The following is a 20,488-nucleotide window of genomic DNA, read 5'->3' as shown; positions in this document are numbered from 1 at the left end:
GCAGACAAGGGCAGTCGGGCATGCCCCAACATGTAGTCGAACCCAGAGGGGGAGTTCGACAGAGACAATGGCAAGCTGAACGGTGATTCACGCCATTACAAGGGACAATGCGACCAGTAATGGGGCCATCAATATCTGTTAATGGTGCACTCAAGGGCAATAACAGGGGCAGTCAGGGACGATCGATTGGCAAGAGACCTTTTGTTTCAAACCGCAACTCATGCTGGAGGCATGGAGACACACATTCAGCCAGAGTTTGCAGAGATGAGCAAAATACCTGCAGAAATTGCAGAAATGGACACTGGGGCAAATCGCTGGAAGCTGAAGTTCAGCGAGTTCATGTGGAGCACGTACACAGTTCATACACCAGGACGCCACCGATAATGATGAAAGTGCTCCTCAATGGCATCCCAGTATCAATGGGGCTGGACACGGGGCCAGCCAGTCCCTGATGGGTATCAAACAGTTCGAAAGGTTGTGGGCGTCCAAGGCCAGGAGGCCAAAATTATCGCCAATTGACGCACAGCTACAGACTTACACAAAACAGATCATTCCGGTGCTAGGCAGCACCACGGTAGTCGTGACCCACAAAGATTCGGAGAACAGGTTGCCACTCTGGATTGTCCCAGGGGACGGTCCCGCACTACTGGGGAGGAGTTGGCTTACTGTCATGAACTGGAAATGGGGCGATGTCAATGCAATTTCCTCTGTGGAGCGAGTATCATGCTCACAGGTCCTGGACAAATTTGACTCATTATTTCAACCCGGTATCGGCACTTTCATGGGGGCCAAGGTAGTGATTCACATAAACCCGGACGCCAGGCCAGTACACCACAAGGCCAGAGCGGTGCCGTACGTGATGTGGGAAAAGATAGAAGGCGAATTGGACCGCCTGTTGAGGGAAGGCATCATCTCGCCAGTCAAATTCAGTGACTGGGCGAGCCCGATTGTGCCGGTGCTCAAGGCGGATGGGTCGGTCAGGATATGTGGCGATTACAAGGCCACCATCAATCGGGTGTCACTCCAAGACCAGTACCCGCTACCGAGAGCGGAGGACCTCTTTGCGACGCTATCCGGTGGCAAACTTTTTTCAAAATTGGACCTGACCTCAGCTTACATGACCCAGGAACTGGCGAGTGAGTCGAAGAAGCTGACCACCATCGCGACACACAAGGGGTTGTTTGAGTACAACAGATGTCCGTTCGGGATTCGCTCGGCCGCCGCGATCTTCCAACGAAATATGGAAAGCCTCCTCAAGTCGATTCCAAAGACGGTGGTTTTTCAGGACGACATCCTCATCACGGGTTACGATACTGAAGAATACCTCCACAACCTGGAGGAGGTGCTACGCAGACTGGACTGGGTAGGGCTGCGACTGAAAAAGGCAAAGTGCGTCTTCCTAGCTCCAGAGGTAGAATTCCTGGGGATGAGGGTAGCAGCAGACGGGATCAGCCTTACTGCGTCCAAAACGGAAGCGATCCAGAGAGCACCCAGACTCCGTAACACGACGGAGCTGCATTCGTGCCTGGGGCTCCTGAACTATTTTGGTAACTTTATTCCCAAATTGAGCACGCTATTAGAGCCGCTACACGTGCTCCTACGCAAAGGTCGTGATTGGGTCTGGGGGGGACATCCAGGAAAGGGCTTTTAATAGAGCACGCAATTTGTTATGTTCCAACAATCTGTTAACGCGATATGACCCATGTAAGAAACTTGTGTTAACGTGCGATGCATCGTCCTATGGTGTCGGGTGTGTGTTGCAGCATGTCAATGTCAAGAGTCAGTTACAGCCGGTAGCCTATGCCTCCAGAAGTCTGTCCCAGGCAGAAAGGGGCTACGGGATGGTAGAAAAGGAAGCGCTCGCATGTGTATATGCGGTAAAGAAAATGCACCAGTACCTGTTTGGCAGGAAATTTGAGCTGGAGACAGATCACAAACCCCTAACGTCCCTTTTGGCCGACAACAAGGCCATAAATGCAAACGCATCGGCCCGCATACAGAGGTGGGCACTCACGTTAGCCGCCTATGACTATACAATTCGGCACAAACCGGGCACCGAAAACTGAGCCGATGCACTCAGCAGGCTCCCACTAGCCACCACTGAGGGGGCTACCGAGCATGGTGCTGAGATGGTCATGGCTGTTGAAGCTTTTGGAAGCGAAGGCTCACCCGTGACAGCCCGTCAGATTAAAGTCTGGACAAATAGAGACCCGCTATTGTCTCTAGTCAAGAAATGTGTCCAGAATGGGGACTGGGCAGCCACGTACAGGGCATGCCCTCAGAAATTTAAACCATTTCACAGGCGCAAGGATGAACTCTCGATTCAGTCCGATTGCCTACTGTGGGGAAACCGCGTATTCATGCCCCAGATGGGCAGAGAGGTGTTCATCAGAGAACTCCACAATGGGCAGCCGGGCATTGTCACGATGAAGGCAATTGCCAGGTCACATGTTTGGTGTCCAGGGATCGACGCAGATCTGGAACTTTGTGTTCGCAGGTGCAACATGTGCCCAGCTGGGCCATGCGCCCAGGGAAGCCCCCCTTAGCCCCTGGCCATGGCCCGCCAAGCCTTGGTCACGCATCCATGTGGACTACGCAGGTCCTTTCATGGGGAAAATGTTTTTGGTTGTAGTAGATGCCTACTCCAAATGGATCGAGTGTGACATTTTAAATTCAAGCACATCCTCTGCCACGGTAGAAAGTCTACGGGCAATGTTCGCCGCCCACGGTCTACCGGACATCTTGGTCAGCGACAATGGCCCGTGCTTCACAAGCACTGAATTCCAGGACTTCATGGCAGGCAATGGAATTAACCATGTCAGAACGGCACCGTTCAAGCCGGCCTCAAACGGCCAGGCAGAACGAGCAGTGCAGATAATCAAACAGGGGATGCTCAGAATCCAAGGGGGTTCCCTACAAAGCCGCTTATCACGCCTCCTGTTGGCCAATAGATCCCGACCACACTCACTCACAGGGGCTCCACCCGCAGAGCTACTAATGAAAAGGACGCTCAAAACCCGATTATCCCTTATACACCCCACCGTGAAAGAAATTATCGAGAGCAGGCGCCAGTCACAATATCACTACCATGACAGGAATGCGAGGGTGCGATGTATTGATGTAAATGATCCTGTTTTTGACCTCAACTACGCTGCAGGGCCCAAATGGCTCGCAGGCACTGTGGTTGCCAAAGAGGAAAATAGGATTCTGGTAGTTAAACTTACCAATGGACAAATCTGCCGCAAACATGTGGATCAAACAAAAAGGAGGTTCAGCAACCCCATAGAAGAAGCAGAGGAAGAACACGATGTAGAGTTCACTCCACCACAGGTGACCGAACACCGGAACCAAAGGGAGGAGAGCCCAGTCACTGTGGGCAGTCCGGACAGGCCTGAGGCACTGCAAACAGCAGACACTCAGGCCAGCGCCCAACAACCGGAGCCCCAACTCAGGCGCTCTACAAGGGAGCGTAAACCACCAGAGAGACTTAATCTGTGATCCCAATAAGACTTTAGGGGGGGGAGGTGATGTCATGTATTCAACCAGCATTGTAACCCATGTATAAACTGACCTAAGTTGTACACCGTGAGAACACTGACCACTAGGTGGTGAACTTGTGGGAGACACTCCGAACCTGGACCTTCAGGTATAAAAGGGGAAGCTCCACCCACCTTCATCACTTGAGTGCTGAGGAATAAAGGACAGGTCACAGACTGACCTTCTCTCAAGCATGGGCCTCGTGTGTATTTATACTGTGTAGTGAGGACGTATCAGAATTGACATTGATGGGCTCGATGATTACCCCCCACATGGTGCTAATGGATTCACATTCACGCCCCACAGCGGGCTCTGGGTCATCCTAGGTCTGGCCTCTGCGGGCGTGTGGGCCCTGCCATGTACAGTTCTGCCTGCGGAAGGCGTTATTTTATGCACAGTGCTTGCCGGCGAGTTCCAATGCTGCAATGACATCTGCTTAGTGTTACCGTTCGTGGACATGAAAGCCTGGGCTATCGTGATGGCCTTGCTCAGGCCGAGGGATTCGACAGACAGCAGTTTGCAAAGAATGACCTCGTGGCCGATGCCAAGCACAAAAAAGTCCCGCAGCATTTCCCCCAGAAATCCAGCAAATACGCACGGTCTCGCAAGGCATCTTAGGCCGGCGACATAACTCACCACATCCTGGCCCTTGGAGCGTTGGTGCATAGAAAAGCGGTACCAGGCCATCAAGATGCTCTCCTTCGGCTTGAGGTGTTCCCGAACCAGTGTGCACAGCTCTTTATATGTCTGCTAGCAGATTTTTGATGAGGCCATATATCGTGGACCCGCAAACGGTGAGGAGAATCGCCCTGCGCGTGACCGCGGTTTCTTCTTTTTCCAGCTCGGTGGCCACGAAGTACTGATCAAGACGCTCAATGAAAGCTTCCCAAACATCACCCTCAACAAATCTCTCAAGAATACCAACAGCAGCCATAACTGCGTGAAAGTTCGTGATCTGTTATTCGTCGCCAATTGTTACGTTTAGAATAACCCCACAAGACTGTACATCTTCAGCTCAAACTGTTGTGACCTTGGTCTGTTTATTGTAACTCCAGAGTGAGGCTGCACCCTAATGGGCACCCTTTTATACGGCCTTGCACACCTGGGCAGGTAAGCCCTGGGGCTTCCAACAGTAGTGCCCTCTGGTGGTACATCATGCATGTTTACATAGTTACTACATAAAGGATACATACATAACAGAGGGAGCGCTGCACTGTCGGAGGGGCAGGACTGAGGGAGCGTCGCACTGTCGGAGAGGCAGGACTGAGGGAGCGCCGCACTGTCGGAGGGGCGGTACTGAGGGAGCGCCGCACTGTCGGAGGGGCGGTACTGAGGGAGCGCCGCACTGTCGGAGGGGCAGTACTGATGGAGTGCCGCACTGTCGGAGGGGCAGTACTGATGGAGTGCCGCACTGTCGGAGGGGCAGTACTGAGGGAGTGCCGCACTGTCGGAGGGGAGATACTGAGGGAGCGCTGCACTGTCGGAGGTGCGTCTTCCGGATGAGACGTTAAACCCGAGGCCCCCGTCTGCCCTCTCGGGTGGATGTAAAAGATCCCGGGGCCACTATTTGGAAGAAGAGCAGGGGGAGTTCTCCCCGGTGTCCTGGGGCCAATATTTATCCCTCGACCAACATAACAAAAAAACAGATGTTCTGGGTCATTTATCACATTGCTGTGTGTGGGAGCTTGCTGTGCGCAAATTGGTGTTTCCCACAATACAACAGTGAGCGCAGTCCAGAAAGTACTTCATTGGCTGTAAAACGCTTTAAGATGTCTGGTGGTCATGAAAGGCGCGATAGAAATGCAAGTGTTTTTTTTTGTTTAACGATGGTGAGGCGATAAATCTGAAAGCAGGGAACAATTTGTGACTGAACGTGTTTTTATTACATAAATAATGTTTAATGTAACAGTTTGTGGTTCATACACTCGACCCCCCGATCTCAGGACAGTACACAAGGTAGAGCTCATGACGCAGCCCATCTTTATTTATAAAAAGCATTCATTTGGAATCTAAACAGTCGCATTGTACAAACAGAAATAATAAGTTATCTAGAAATACTAAGAAGCAAAAAATGTCCTTTATATCAAGGAAGCCTTTGAAAAGGAAGCCATTTTGTTTGACATGGAAGCCATTTTGTTTGACATGGAAGCCATTTTGTTTGACATGGAAGCCATTTTGTTTGCAACAGAATTGTAAATTTGAAACTGAATCGCTGAGTGAGGCAAAGCCAACCCGGAGTTCTCGATCCAGAGAAATGCACCAGAGTTGGGTGCTGCCAAGTTTGCACCCGCCCGCTACTGCGCGCAGCGGGACCTGTTCACGGTGGTGGCCATTCCAGTGGGCGCCTTCCCTCACAGTTTACTCTTTCAGGTTTTCCGCTTCCGAGGGGGGAATTGGGGGAGGGGGTTCGCGGAATAATGTTTTTCAGTGAGTAGACCAGGGCACGGGTGACGGGGAGAGAGAGAAAGACAGAGAGAAATGGAGAGAGAGAGACGGAGAGAGAGAGAGAGAGAGAGACAGAGATAGAGAGACGGAGAGAGAGATACGGAGAGAGAGAGAGAGAGAGAGTGAAACAGAGAGAGACAGCGAGAGAGAGCGAGACAGAGAGAGAGAGACAGAGAGAGCGACGGAGAGAGAGAGAGACAGAGAGAGAGAGACAGAGAGAGAGACGGAGAGAGAGAGAGACAGAGAGAGAGAGACGGAGAGAGAGATACGGAGAGAGAGAGAGTGAGACAGAGAGAGACAGCGAGAGAGAGCGAGACAGAGAGAGAGAGACAGAGAGAGAGACGGAGAGAGAGAGAGACAGAGAGAGAGAGAGATACGGAGAGAGAGAGAGAGAGAGAGAGTGAGACAGAGAGAGACAGCGAGAGAGAGCGAGACAGAGAGAGAGAGACAGAGAGAGAGAGAGAGACAGAGAGAGAGACGGAGAGAAAGAGAGAGAGAGAGACAGAGAGAGAGACTGAGAGAGAGAGAGACGGAGAGAGAGACAGAGACACAGAGAGAGAGAGACATCTCGTGTAATGGCACCCACCATTTCCTGGTCAGGGGACCCCTGTACTTTACTCATCAGTGTACCTGCTGCTTTGCCCATTGCCACAAACTCCCAGTGGGAGGAGATCAGGACCGGGGTGGCGGCCATCTTGTTTGTGAACCATTCCCAGTGGGCCTTGCGAATGGCCTGGCCCGTGTACGTACGGAGACAGAGCTGGAGGTGGATGGGGAATAAAATCATAGCGCAGAGCGTAAGGGACGGGGGCAAGGGGGGGGGGTGAGGGGTTCAGTGCGGCGAAGGCCAAGGCAGACAATGGCGGCCATTTTAACTGACAAAATGGCTGCCTCGGGCATGGAGCAGCCTCCTTCACTGGGACAACCAATCCTAGGCTGCAGGCCGCAAACACAAAACTCAGAACACTTCCCCGCTCCCCAGATGTTAGCGAAACGGTCTCCCCAGGAAAAGGAGTTGAATAAGGCCCTTGGGGGGCACCGGATGGATTTGTGTTGGCCTGGGTGGGTGGGTGTAAATGTTTACAGTTATTACATCGGGGGAGGGAAGGGAGGGAGGGTTTGTGGGATGGGCCGGCGGGGATCTCCATGATAGAATAATCCTGCAAATCCCCCGGGAGGACAGACGCACCAACGTTAGCGTCCTCGACCAGGCCCAACATCCCCAGCATCGAAGCACTGACCACACTCGACCAGCTCCGCTGGGCAGGGTCACATTGTCCACATGCCCCCCCAGACACGAGACTCCCAAACCAAGCGCTCTACTCGGAACTCCTTCACGGGCAAACAAGCCAAAGGTGGGCAGAGGAAACGTTACAGGGACCACCCTCAAAGCCTCCCTGATAAAGTGCAACATCCCCCACCGACACCTGGGAGTCCCCGGGCCCAAAGACCAGTCCGCCCTAAGTGGAGGAAGTGCATCCGGGAGGGCGCTGAGCACCTCGAGTCTCGTCGCCGAGAGCGTGCAGAAACCAAGCGCAGGCAGCGGAAGGAGCGTGCGGCAAACCTGTCCCACCCTCCCGTTCCCTCAACCACCGTCTGTCCCACCTGTGACAGGGACTGTGGTTCCCGTATTGGACTGTTCAGCCACCTAAGGACTCGTGTTAAGAGTGGAAGCGAGTCTTCCTCGATTCCGAGGGACTGCCTATGATGATGAGGATAATCAGACCCGGACTCTGGGAGGAGAGGGACTGGAGAGGGAGTTCAGAGGAGATTTACGAGGAGGTAGAATTTTAGCTATGAGGGTTGATTGGCCAGACTAGGGTTGTTTACTTTGGAACATTGCAAACAGGAGCAGGAGTCGGCCATTCGGCCCCTCGAGCCTGCTCCGCCATTCAATGAGCTCGCGGCCGATCTGACCTTGGCCTCCCCGCCCGCTCCCCGTAACCCTTGACTCTTTAATCGTTGAAAAATCTGTCTATCTCTGCCTTAAATATATTCAATGACCCAGTCTCCACAGCTCTCTGGGGCAGCGAAGGCCACAGATTCAAAGAGGAGGCTGAGGGGAGAGCTGATTGAGGTGTATAAAATGATGAGGGGCCTGGATCGAGTGGATAGGACGGACCTGTTTCCCTTGGCAGAGGGGTCAACAACCAGGGGGCAGAGATTGAAAGTAATTGGGGGGGAGGTTTAGAGGGGATTTGAGGGGAAATGTCTTCACCCAGAGGGTGGTGGGGGTCTGGGGTGGAACTCACGGCCTGAAAGGGCGGTAGAGGCAGAAACCCTCACCACATTTGGATGTGCAGCTTGAAGTGCTGTAACCTACAGGGCTACGGACCCAGAGCGGGAAAGTGGGATGAGGCCGGGTAGCTCTTGGTCGGCCGGCGAGGACACGATGGGCCGGAATGGCCTCCTCCCGCGCCGCAAATTTCTCTGATTCTGTGATGGGCTGAATGGCCTTTGCTCACTCCATCGAAGGGTTCGCTGCCCCCACACCCCACTCCCCCTGCTCCATCCCTTACGCTCGGGGGGGGGGGGGGGGGAGGGAGGAGAGGTTAGGGGTCAACCGGGTAGCGACAGTGGTGGGTAACAGGCGCGGCAAAGCAAAAAGGTATTGGGGTTATTCTCGGCCCTGGTCCGGCGACCTTCCTCCCGCTGGTTACTGGTTGCCGTCCCGTGTCACGGCGGGGGTCCTCGGGCGCTTGTAGAATTCCCACTGGCACAAGCCGGAGCTCTTCATACTGCAGCCACACCGCCGGCTCTGGCTCCCGGCCCAGTTGCCGTCGATGATCCCGTCCGTCCACAGGCACTGGTTGTCCGCCGAGATGCTGCACGGCAACGAAAGACAGGGGACGATCTGTGGGGGTGGGGGGTGGGGGGTGCACGGGGTCGAGGGGGAGGGGGGGAAAGGAACACAATTAGAGCCATCCTCAATCGTCATTTCGCTATCCGTGCCTCCCTGCCCTGGGAGTGTTTGATGGGATAGTGTAGAGGGAGCTTTACTCTGTATCTAACCCCCTGTACCTGCCCTGGGAGTGTTTGATGGGACAGTGTAGAGGGAGCTTTACTCTGTATCTAACCCCCTGTACCTGCCCTGGGAGTGTTTGATGGGGCAGTGTAGAGGGAGCTTTACTCTGTATCTAACCCCCTGTACCTGCCCTGGGAGTGTTTGATGGGGCAGTGTAGAGGGAGCTTTACTCTGTATCTAACCCCCTGTACCTGCCCTGGGAGTGTTTGATGGGACAGTGTAGAGGGAGCTTTACTCTGAATCTAACCCCGTGCTGTACCTGCCCTGGGAGTGTTTGATGGGACAGTGCAGAGGGAGCTTTACTCTGTATCTAACCCCCTGTACCTGCCCTGGGAGTGTTTGATGGGGACAGTGTAGAGGGAGCTTTACTCTGTATCTAACCCCGTGCTGTACCTGCCCTGGGAGTGTTTGATGGGACAGTGTAGAGGGAGCTTTACTCTGTATCTAACCCCCTGTACCTGCCCTGGGAGTGTTTGATGGGACAGTGTAGAGGGAGCTTTACTCTGTATCTAACCCCCTGACCCTGCCCTGGGAGTGTTTGATGGGACAGTGTAGAGGGAGCTTTACTCTGTGTCTAACCCCATGCCCTGACGTGACGTACCTTGCATTGGCAGCCAGCCTCGTAGTTTCCGGCCAGACCCGCTCTCTGCGACGAGGTCAGCTGGCTCCAGAGCTTGTTGAAGCCGCAGATGTTGACGTAGATCTTTCCGTCGGTCTCCACGTTGCCTGCGGGAGCGAGAGGCAGCGAGGGGTTAGCGGGGAGGGGGGGGGGGGGGGCGTAGATGGGCGACAGAGGCACCGGCCAATTCCGCGCCCGCTGGGAAGTCTCTCCGCGATGGCACAGTCACAGCAACCCCGTCTCCGAACGGAAGGAGAAGGCCCTGTGAGTTGTGGGAGCTTAGCACTGCGCCCGACAGGAAGTGGAACGCCTCCCGACAAGAAGTCGAGTGCCCGACTTTCCTCCCACTTCCTCTCGGGAGCGCGACACCCAATTTGGCGACCGCGGCAGGACTTCCCCGCCGGGCGCAGGAAGTCCCCGCCGGGCACAGGAAGTCCCGCCTCGCCACAGTTACTGCCTCCCAAACGGGACACTATCGAATTTCAGCTCCACTGAGTCGTACTGCGCAGGAGGAGGCCATTCAGCCCCTCGAGCCCCGTGCTGTGCCGGCTCGGTGACAGAGCGACCCCAATCAGTCCCACACTCCCCCCTGCCCTTTCCCCACAGCCCGGCACATTTCCCCTTCCAGTATTTATCCAATTCCCGGTTTGAAAGTCACGATTGAATCTGCTCCCACCGAACTTTCAGGCAGCGCGTTCCCGATCACAACAACTCGCTGCGTAAACACATTCTCCCCCCATCTCCCCCTCTGGTTCCATCGCCGATTATCGTCAATCTGTGTCCCTCTGGTTACCCGCCCTCCTGCCCCCGGGAATAGTTTCTCCCAATCCACTCGATCAAAACCCCTCGTCATTGTGAACACCTCGATTAAATCTCCCCTCAACCTTCTCTACTCCGAGGGGAACAACCCCAGCTTCTCCAGTCTCTCCCCGTCACTGAAGTCCTTCATCCCCAGGACCATTCTGGCCAATCTCCCCTGGACCTTCTCTGCTCCAAGGAGAACAACCCCAGCTTCTCCAGTCTCTCCACGGAACGGCCGGGAGACCTGATGGAGTCGGGCCAAATGGTGACCGAGTCTTATTGGGCCAGCCGTGGGGGATCAACGTGGCCAGGAGTGGAGAAGGTGAGCTGGTGGAGCCAGGTGGGAACGGGGGTCCGCTGGGCCCAGGACCCAGAGGTCCTGAGGAAGGACACGAATGTGATCCGTACCTGACAGCACGTAGTCCTTGTTCAGCTGATCTGCTTCCAGCACAAAGCCGCAGACAAAGTCGGCTTGGGGGGTGTAGACGTACTCAACGCGCTCCACCTTCTCGGAACCTTTGAACATCTGCAGGGAAACACAACATGGCGATGAGATCTGACCCACCTCCAGTCCATCATGGCCGAGCCCTAAAGCCATCGGCCCATCGGCCACCAGAAAAGGCCATGCATGGGGGGATTGTCCTATGAGGAGAGATTGAGCAGAGTAGGCCTATATTCTCTTGAGTTTAGAAGAATGAGAGGTGATCTCATTGAAACTTACAAGATAATGAGGGTGCTCGACAGTGTAGATGCAGAGAGAAGATGAGGGGGTTGACTTATGAAGATAGGTTGAGTAGGTTGGGTTTATAAACACTGGAGTTCAGGAGAATGAGAGCCGATCTTATCGAAACATATAAGACTACGCAAAGTATCTCCACTTAATGAGACGAGAAACTTGCAAATGACGCTTTTGCCCCAAGCTCCTTAATTTGCCCCAGAGTGATGCCATGGGGCTGACGGGGTTAAATCCCGAGGACAGGGGGCACAGACCGGGTCTGAGTTCCCTCGAGTGTAGAAGATTAAGCGACGACCTGATCGAGGGGTTTGAGAGGATTAAAGGATTCGATCGGGTGGCTCGAGAGAAACTGTTCCCTCTGGTGGGGGGGCAGTCCAGAACAAGGGGACGTCACCTTCACATTGGAGCCCGGCCGTTCAGGGATGATGTCGGGAAACACTTCTTCACACACAGGGCAGTGGGAATCTTGGACTCTCTCCCCCCAAAACACTGTGGATCCTGGGGGGCAATTGGAGTTATTAAGACTGAGATCGATGGATTTTTGTTGGGCCAGGGTATCGAGGGTATGGGACCACGGCAGGCGAGCTGGAGTTAAGGTGCAGATTGGCCTCGATGTGATTGAACGGGAGAGCGGGCTCCAGGGGGGGCCGAACGGCCTCCTCCTGTTCCTGCGGGACGTTTGCGGGGATGTTAGGAAGGCAAACGGTAACCTTCTGGAAATACTCGGGGGCCGAGGGTCTAGCGAGAAGGAGGAACTGAAGGAAATCCTTATTAGGCGGGAAATTGTGTTAGGGAAATTGATGGAATTGAAGGCCGATAGACCCCCAGGGCCTGATAGTCTGCATCCCAGAGTACTTAAGGAAGTGGCCCTAGAAATAGTGGATGCATTGGTGGTCATTTTCCAACAGTCTATAGATTCTGGATCAGTTCCTATGGATTGGAGGGTAGCTAATGTAACACCACTTTTTTAAAAAGGAGGGAGAGAGAAAACAGGGAATTCTAGACCGGTTAGCCTGACATCAGTAGTGGGGAAAATGTTGGAATCAGTTATTAAAGATGTAATAGCAGCACATTTGGAAAGCAGTGACAGGATCAGTCCAAGTCAGCATGGATTTGTGAAAGGGAAATCATGCTTGACAAATCTTCCAGAATTTTTTGAGGATGTAACTAGTAGAGTGGACAAGGGAGAACCAGTGGATGTGGTGTATTTGGACTTTCAAAAAGGTTTTGACAAGGTCTCACACAAGAGATTAGTGTGCAAAATTAAAACACATGGTATTGAGGGTAATGTACTGACGTGGATAGAGAACTGGTTGGCAGACAGGAAGCAAAGAGTAGGAATAAATGGGTCCTTTTCAGAATGGCAGGCAGTGACTAGAGGGGTACTGCAGGGTTCAATGTTGGGACCCCAGCTATTTACAATATACATGAATGATTTAGACGAAGGAATTGAATGTAATATCTCCAAGTTTGCAGATGACACTAAGCTGGGTGGCGGTGTGAGCTGTGAGGGGGACGCTAAGAGGCTGCAGGGTGACTTGGACAGGTTAGGTGAGTGGGCAAATGCATGGCAGATGCAGTATAATGTGGATAAATGTGAGGTTATGCAGTTTGATGGCAAAAACAGGAAGGCAGAATATTATCTGAATGGTGACAGATTAGGAAAAGGGGAGGTGCAACGAGACCTGGGTGTTATGAAAGTTGGCATGCAGGTACAGCAGGCGGTGAAGAAGGCAAATGGTATGCTGGCCTTCATAGCGAGGGGATTTGAGTATAGGAGCAGGGAGGTCTTACTGCAGTTGTACAGGGCCTTGGTGAGGCCTCACCTGGAATATTGTGTTCAGTTTTGGTCTCCTAATCTGAGGAAGGACGTTCTTGCTATTGAGGGAGTGCAGCGAAGGTTCACCAGACTGATTCCCGGGATGGCAGGACTGACATATGAAGAAAGACTGGATCGACTAGGCTTATATTCACTGGAATTTGGAAGAATAAGAGGGGACCTCATAGAAACGTATAAAATTCTGACGGGACTGGACAGGTTAGATGCAGGAAGAATGTTCCCGATGTTGGGGAAGTCCAGAACCAGGGGTCACAGTCTAAGGATAAGGGGTAAGCCATTTAGGACTGAGATGAGGAGAAACTTCTTCACTCAGAGAGTGGTGAACCTGTGGAATTCTCTACCACAGAGAGTTGTTGAGGCCAGTTCGTTAGATATATTCAAAAGGGAGTGAGATGTGGTCCTTACAGCTAAAGGGATCAAGGGGTATGGAGAGAAAGCAGGAAAGGGGGACTGAGGGAATGATCAGCCATGATCATATTGAATGGTGGTGCAGGCTCGAGGGGCCGAATGGCCGACTCCTGCTCCTGCGGGACGTTTGGGGAGATGTGAGCAGTGGCGAGGTGTACCTGGATCATTCCCGCTGCGGTTCGGTTGCTGATTGGTTAGCAGACCCACCTTCAGTTGTTGAACCTCGTACTGGATCCATTGAAAGCCGCTGGGATCAGTGCTGTTCCCTCGACCGACCAGCTTGGAGCTGATGATTTTGCCCTTGATCACTGCAAGCGAAAATGAGCAAGACAATCAGGTCAATACAAAGATGGGAGGAAAAGCAATGTGTGAGGAGGACACAAAAAAATCTGCAAAAGGACACAGACAGACTCAGTGAGTGGGCAAACAATTTGTCAGATGGAGTATAATGTCGGAAAGTGTGAGGTCATGCACTTTAGCAGAAAAAAATCAAAGAGCAAGTTATTATTTAAATGGAGAACGATTGCAAAGTGCTGCAGTACAGCGGGACCTGGGGGTTACTTGTGCATGAAACACAAAAGGTTAGTATGCAGGTACAGCAAGTGATCAGGAAGGCCAATGGTATCTTGGCCTTTATTGCAAAGGGGATGGAGTATAAAAGCAGGGAAGTCTTGCTCCAGTTACACAGGGTATTGGTGAGGCCACACCTGGAGTACTGCGTGCAGTTTTGGTTTCCATATTTACGAAAGGATACACTTGCTTTGGAGGCAGTTCAGAGAAGGTTCACTCGGTTGATTCCAGGGATGAGGGGGTTGACTTATGAGGAAAGGTTGAGGAGGTTGGGCCTCTACTCATTGGAATTCAGAAGAATGAGAGGTGATCTTATCGAAACGTATAAGGTTATGAGGGGGGCTCGACAAGGTGGATGCAGAGAGGATGTTTCCACTGATGGGGGAGACTAGAACTAGGGGGCATGGTCTTAGAATAAGGGGCCGCCCATTTAAAACTGAGATGAGGAGGAATTTCTTCTCCCAGAGGGTTGTAAATCTGTGGAATTCTCTGCCTCAGAGAGCTGTGGAAGCCGGGACATTGAATATATTTAAGACAGAACTAGACAGTTTCTTAACCGATAAGGGATTAAGGGGGCGGGCAGGGAAGTGGAGCTGAGTCCATGATCGGATCAGCCATGGTCGTATTAAATGGTGGAGCAGGCTCGAGGGGCCGAATGGCCGACTCCTGCTCCTATTCCTTATGTTCTTTATGTTCTTAATCGGAACTGAGGGCAAGCTTAGAGGTGAGGCCTACTAAAGGAAAGGCCTTACTTAGGTAGTGTACTGACATGGATTGAGAACTGGTTGTCAGACAGGAAGCAAAGAGTAGGAGTAAATGGGTACTTTTCAGAATGGCATGCAGTGACTAGTGGGGTACCGCAAGGTTCTGTGCTGGGGCCCCAGCTGTTTACACTGTACATTAATGATTTAGATGAGGGGATTAAATGTAGTATCTCCAAATTTGCGGATGACACTAAGTTGGGTGGCAGTGTGAGCTGCGAGGAGGATGCTGTGAGGCTGCAGAGCGACTTGGATAGGTTAGGTGAGTGGGCAAATGCATGGCAGATGAAGTATAATGTGGATAAATGTGAGGTTATCCACTTTGGTGGTAAAAACAGAGAGACAGACTATTATCTGAATGGTGACAGATTAGGAAAAGGGGAGGTGCAAAGAGACCTGGGTGTCATGGTACATCAGTCATTGAAGGTTGGCATGCAGGTGCAGCAGGCGGTTAAGAAAGCAAATGGCATGTTGGCCTTCATAGCAAGGGGATTTGAGTACAGGGGCAGGGAGGTGTTGCTACAGTTGTACAGGGCATTGGTGAGGCCACACCTGGAGTATTGTGTACAGTTTTGGTCTCCTAACCTGAGGAAGGACATTCTTGCTATTGAGGGAGTGCAGCGAAGGTTCACCAGACTGATTCCCGGGATGGCGGGACTGACCTATCAAGAAAGACTGGATCAACTGGGCTTGTATTCACTGGAGTTCAGAAGAATGAGAGGGGACCTCATAGAAACATATAAAATTCTGACGGGGTTAGACAGGTTAGATGCAGTAAGAATGTTCCCAATGTTGGGGAAGTCCAGAACCAGGGGTCACAGTCTAAGGATAAGGGGTAAGCCATTTAGGACCGAGATGCGGAGGAACTTCTTCACCCAGAGAGTGGTGAACCTGTGGAATTCTCTACCACAGAAAGTTGTTGAGGCCAATTCACTAAATATATTCAAAAAGGAGTTAGATGAGGTCCTTACTGCTAGGGGGATCAAGGGGTATGGCGAGAAAGCAGGAATGGGGTACTGAAGTTGAATGTTCAGCCATGAACTCATTGAATGGCGGTGCAGGCTAGAAGGGCCGAATGGCCTACTCCTGCACCTATTTTCTATGTTTCTATGTTTCTAGCCAGCAACCAGACCAGGGGTTTGTGTAATAATTGGAGCTGCGTGCAACATTAGGAGTTAGGCTTATTGCAGGAAAAGCCACACCAGGCCAGGAACCAGATGTGTCAGTTTAATAGTCACGACGTTGGTGGGATTGGAGCCGGGATATCCAAGGGCCACGATTTAACTGCACCCTTTGAAGCGGTTCAATTTTCCTTTACTTGCCCTTCAGGTATCAGCTGTGTCTCAGTGAGCATTCTCGCCTCTGAGTCAGAAGGTGTGGGTTCAAGGCCCACTCCAGAGACCTGAGCACAAAAGAATATCCAGGTTGACACTCCAGTGTAGTGTTGAGGGAGCGCCGCACTGTCGGAGGGGCGGTACTGAGGGAGCGCCGCACTGTCGGAGGGGCGGTACTGAGAGAGCGCCGCACTGTCGGAGGGGCGGTACTGAGGGAGTGCCGCACTGTCGGAGGGGCAGTACTGAGGGAGCGCCGCACTGTCGGAGGGGCAGTACTGAGGGAGCCCCGCACTGTCGGAGGGGCAGTACTGAGGGAGCCCCGCACTGTCGGAGGGGCAGTACTGAGGGAGCCCCGCACTGTCGGAGGGGCGGTACTGAGGGAGCGCCGCACTGTCGGAGGGGCGGTACTGAGAGAGCGCCGCACTGTCGGAGGGGCGGTACTGAGAGAGCGCCGCACTGTCGGAGGGGCGGTACTGAGGGAGCGCCGCACTGTCGGAGGGGCGGTACTGAGGGAGCGCCGCACTGTCGGAGGGGCAGTACTGAGGGAGCCCCGCACTGTCGGAGGGGCAGTACTGAGGGAGCCCCGCACTGTCGGAGGGGCAGGACTGAGGGAGCCCCGCACTGTCGGAGGGGCGGTACTGAGGGAGCGCCGCACTGTCGGAGGGGCGGTACTGAGAGAGCGCCGCACTGTCGGAGGGGCGGTACTGAGAGAGCGCCGCACTGTCGGAGGGGCGGTACTGAGGGAGCGCCGCACTGTCGGAGGGGCGGCACTGAGGGAGCGCCGCACTGTCGGAGGGGCGGCACTGAGGGAGCGCCGCACTGTCGGAGGGGCAGTACTGAGGGAGAGCCGCACTGTCGGAGGGGCAGTACTGAGGGAGAGCCGCACTGTCGGAGGGGCAGTACTGAGGGAGCCCCGCACTGTCGGAGGGGCAGTACTGAGGGAGAGCCGCACTGTCGGAGGGGCAGTACTGAGGGAGTGCCGCACTGTTGGAGGGGCAGTACTGAGGGAGCCCCGCACTGTCGGAGGGGCAGTACTGAGGGAGCCCCGCACTGTCGGAGGGGCAGTACTGAGGGAGAGCCGCACTGTTGGAGGGGCAGTACTGAGGGAGCCCCGCACTGTCGGAGGGGCGGTACTGAGGGAGTGCCGCACTGTCGGAGATGCTCAAGAGGCCAGAATTGGAGGCGCACTGACATCTCAAGGAGGGGTTATGGGGCTGGAGGAGATTACAGAGATAGGGAGGGTGCGAGGCCAAGGAGGGATTTGTAAGCAAGGATGGAGAATTTTGAAATCGAGGTGATGCTTAACCAGGAGCCAATGTAGGTCAGCGAGTACGGGAGGTGATGGGTGAGCGGGACTCGGTGCGAGTTAGGACACGGGGCAGTGAGCACAGGGGGTGATGGGTGAGCGGGACTCGGTGTGAGTTAGGACACGGGGCAGTGAGCACAGGGGGTGATGGATGAGCGGGACTCGGTGCGAGTTAGGACACGGGGTCAGTGAGCACAGGGGGGTGATGGGTGAGCGGGACTCGGTGCGAGTTAGGACACAGGGTCAGTGAGCACAGGGGGGTGATGGGTGAGCGGGACTCGGTGCGAGTTAGGAAACGGGTCAGTGAGCACAGGGGGGTGATGGGTGAGCGGGACTCGGTGCGAGTTAGGACACGGGTCAGTGAGCACAGGGGGTGATGGGTGAGCGGGACTCGGTGCGAGTTAGGACACGGGGTCAGTGAGCACAGGGGGGTGATGGGTGAGTGGGACTCGGTGGGAGTTAGGACACGGGGGCAGTGAGCACAGGAGGTGATGGGTGAGCGGGACTCGGTGCGAGTTAGGACACGGGGCAGTGAGCACAGGGGGTGATGGGTGAGCGGGACTCGGTGCGAGTTAGGACTCGGGGTCAGTGAGCACAGGGGGTGATGGGTGAGTGGGACTCGGTGCGAGTTCGGACACGGGGTCAGTGAGCACAGGGGGGTGATGGGTGAGCGGGACTCGGTGCGAGTTCGGACACGGGGTCAGTGAGCACAGGGGGTGATGGGTGAGTGGGACTCGGTGCGAGTTAGGACACGGGGTGAGAGTGAGCACAGGGGGTGATGGGTGAGCGGGACTCGGTGCGAGTTAGGACACGGGGGCAGCCGAGTTTTGGATCACCTCACGTTTACGTCGTGTAGAATGTGGGCGGCAGGGGGGCGGAGACGGGCGATGTTACGGGGGGGTGGAAAAAGGCGGTTTTAGTTATGTTGGGGATATGTGGCCGGTAGCTAACTTCAGGGTCAAGTCGGACACCGACGTTAGCGAACAGTCTGGTTCCGCCTCAGACAGATGTTTCGGGAAGTTGTTGCAGGGATTGTGGAGGTTACCTCCGAGAGCAGCAGGAGAGCGACGGCAGCAAAGAGTGACCTCATCGAGGTCCAGGTCGGTGATTGGAGCGCGGGCAGGTACAGCAGGAGCGGCCAGGTCGGGGGGGCGAAGGAGAGATGTGAGTTCGGGGCCAGGGGCCCAGGGGCAGCACGGGCCCAGCCCACACTGTGCGATATGTGCGCGCACTTCCCCGCGCCCCCCCCCCCGCCCCCGCCTGACCCTGACTCGGCAGTCTCAGATCGGACGTTACACAGGGCAAAGGTCTAACGGGGAAGAGCGGCTGGGATCCCGAACCCTGAGTTGGGAGCTGGGCAGGGCATGAGACAGACTGCTCAGCACTGAGTCAGGCAAACACTCGGCGTGCGTTTGTGAAGAAAAATTACATCTCATGGTTGGGATGAAGTAATTTTCCACTGGTACCGAAGCCAAACCCATCGCACACCATAATCATCGCCGGGACAATTATCTGACCTCATTCTCTGACGCACCCAAGGAAAATAGCACTTGGCTATTTTTTCTTTCCCTCTCCCTCTCTGCTTCGCAGGGACGTTTAAACTTTGACCTCCTCAAGCCGTATGTTCCCCCATTGGCCCGCGAGGCGCCGGACGGAAGCGGCCATCTTGGAACGGTCACGGGTGAGAGAGGCAGGGGATTGCATCGCGACGGATCAGGTCCCGTCTAAAGCAGCTCACCCCACGTGCTCTCGTCTTGCGGGCCATTCAGATTTCACAGCAGCCACTCGCATTTACCACGGCGCCTTTAATGTAGCAATGTGGAGTGAATGGGAAGGGTTTGGGTCCATTGGGATTGTGTACAGTGGGAGTGAATGGGAAGGGTTTGTGTCCATTGGGATTGTGTACAGTGGGAGTGAATGGGAAGGGGTTGGGTCCATTGGGATTGTGTACAGTGAGAGTGAATGGGAAGGGGTTGGGTCCATTGGGATTGTGTACAGTGGGAGTGAATGTGAAAAGATTGGGTCCATTGGGATTATGTACAATGCGAGTGAATGGGAAGAGGTTGGGTCCATTGGGATTGTGTACAGTGGGAGTGAATGGGAAGGAGTTGGGTCCATGGGGATTGTGTACAATGGGAGTAAATGGGAAGGGGTTTGGTCCATTGGGATTGTGTACAGTGGGAATGAATGGGAAGGGGTTGGGTTCATTGGGATTGTGTACAGTGGGAGTGAATGGGAAGGGGTTGGGTCCATTGGGATTGTGTACAGTGGGAGTAAATGGGAAGGGGTTGGGTCCATTGGGATTGTGTACAGTGGGAGTGATTGTGAAGAGATTGGGTCCATTGGGATTATGTACAATGGGAGTGAATGGGAAGAGGTTGGGTCCATTGGGATTGTGTACAGTGGGAGTGAATGGGAAGGCTTGGGTCCATTGGGTTTGTGTACAGTGGGAGTGAATGGGAAGGGGTTTGGTCCATTGGGATTGTGTACAGTGGGAGTGAATGGGAAGGGGTTGGGTCCATGGGGATTGTGTACAATGGGAGTAAATGGGAAGGGATTGAGTCCATTGGGATTGTGTACAGTGGGAGTGAATGGGAAGGCTTGGGTCCATTGGGTTTGTGTACAGTGGGAGTGAATGGGAAGGGGTTTGGTCCATTGGGATTGTGTACAGTGGGAGTGAATGGGAAGGGGTTGGGTCCATTGGGATTGTGTACAGTGGGAGTGAATGGGAAGGGGTTGGGTCCATTGGGATTGTGTACAGTGGGAGTGAATGGGAAGGCTTGGGTCCATTGGGATTGTGTCCCGAGGTGCTTCACTGAAGCGTAAATCAGACAAAATTTGACACCGGGCCACATGAGGAGATATTAGGGATAGGCGACCAAAAGCTTGGTCAAAGAGTGCGGGTTTTAAGGAGCGTCTTGAAGGAGGGGAGAGAGGCGGAGAGGTTTAGGGGGGGAATTCCAGACCTTGGGGACCAGGCAACAGAAGGCACGGCTGCCAATGGTGGAGCGATGGAAATCAAGGGAAGCTCAGTGGAAACATCCTCTCTGCATCCACCTTGTCGAGCCCCCTCATAATCTTATACCTTTCGATAAGATCACCTCTC

At 54.0% G+C, this 20,488-nt stretch overlaps 2 protein-coding genes across 3 annotated transcripts in view; one reads left to right on the top strand and one right to left on the bottom strand.

Moving 5' to 3' along the window:
- LOC139240567 (synapsin-1-like) overlaps window positions 1-20,488 on the top strand; it is a 311,352-nt gene that overhangs the window by 125,861 nt on the left and 165,003 nt on the right. The gene's annotated exons all lie outside the window — the stretch shown is intronic.
- Window positions 5,398-20,488, bottom strand: part of LOC139240460 (metalloproteinase inhibitor 2-like) — a 27,001-nt gene continuing 11,910 nt past the window's right edge. For both annotated transcript variants that reach the window (XM_070868995.1, XM_070868996.1), the window contains exons 3-6: window positions 13,619-13,719; window positions 10,836-10,953; window positions 9,609-9,733; window positions 5,398-8,836 (exon numbers count right to left, since the gene is read on the bottom strand). In XM_070868995.1, coding sequence (XP_070725096.1) covers window positions 8,639-8,836; window positions 9,609-9,733; window positions 10,836-10,953; window positions 13,619-13,719 — 542 coding nt within the window. In that variant the 3' untranslated portion in view covers window positions 5,398-8,638. The remainder of the gene's footprint in view (window positions 8,837-9,608; window positions 9,734-10,835; window positions 10,954-13,618; window positions 13,720-20,488) is intronic.

The sequence above is a fragment of the Pristiophorus japonicus genome, chromosome 32, assembly GCF_044704955.1.
Source record: "Pristiophorus japonicus isolate sPriJap1 chromosome 32, sPriJap1.hap1, whole genome shotgun sequence".
Lineage (NCBI taxonomy): Eukaryota > Metazoa > Chordata > Chondrichthyes > Pristiophoridae > Pristiophorus > Pristiophorus japonicus.
This window is presented reverse-complemented; position numbering and strand designations above follow the sequence as displayed.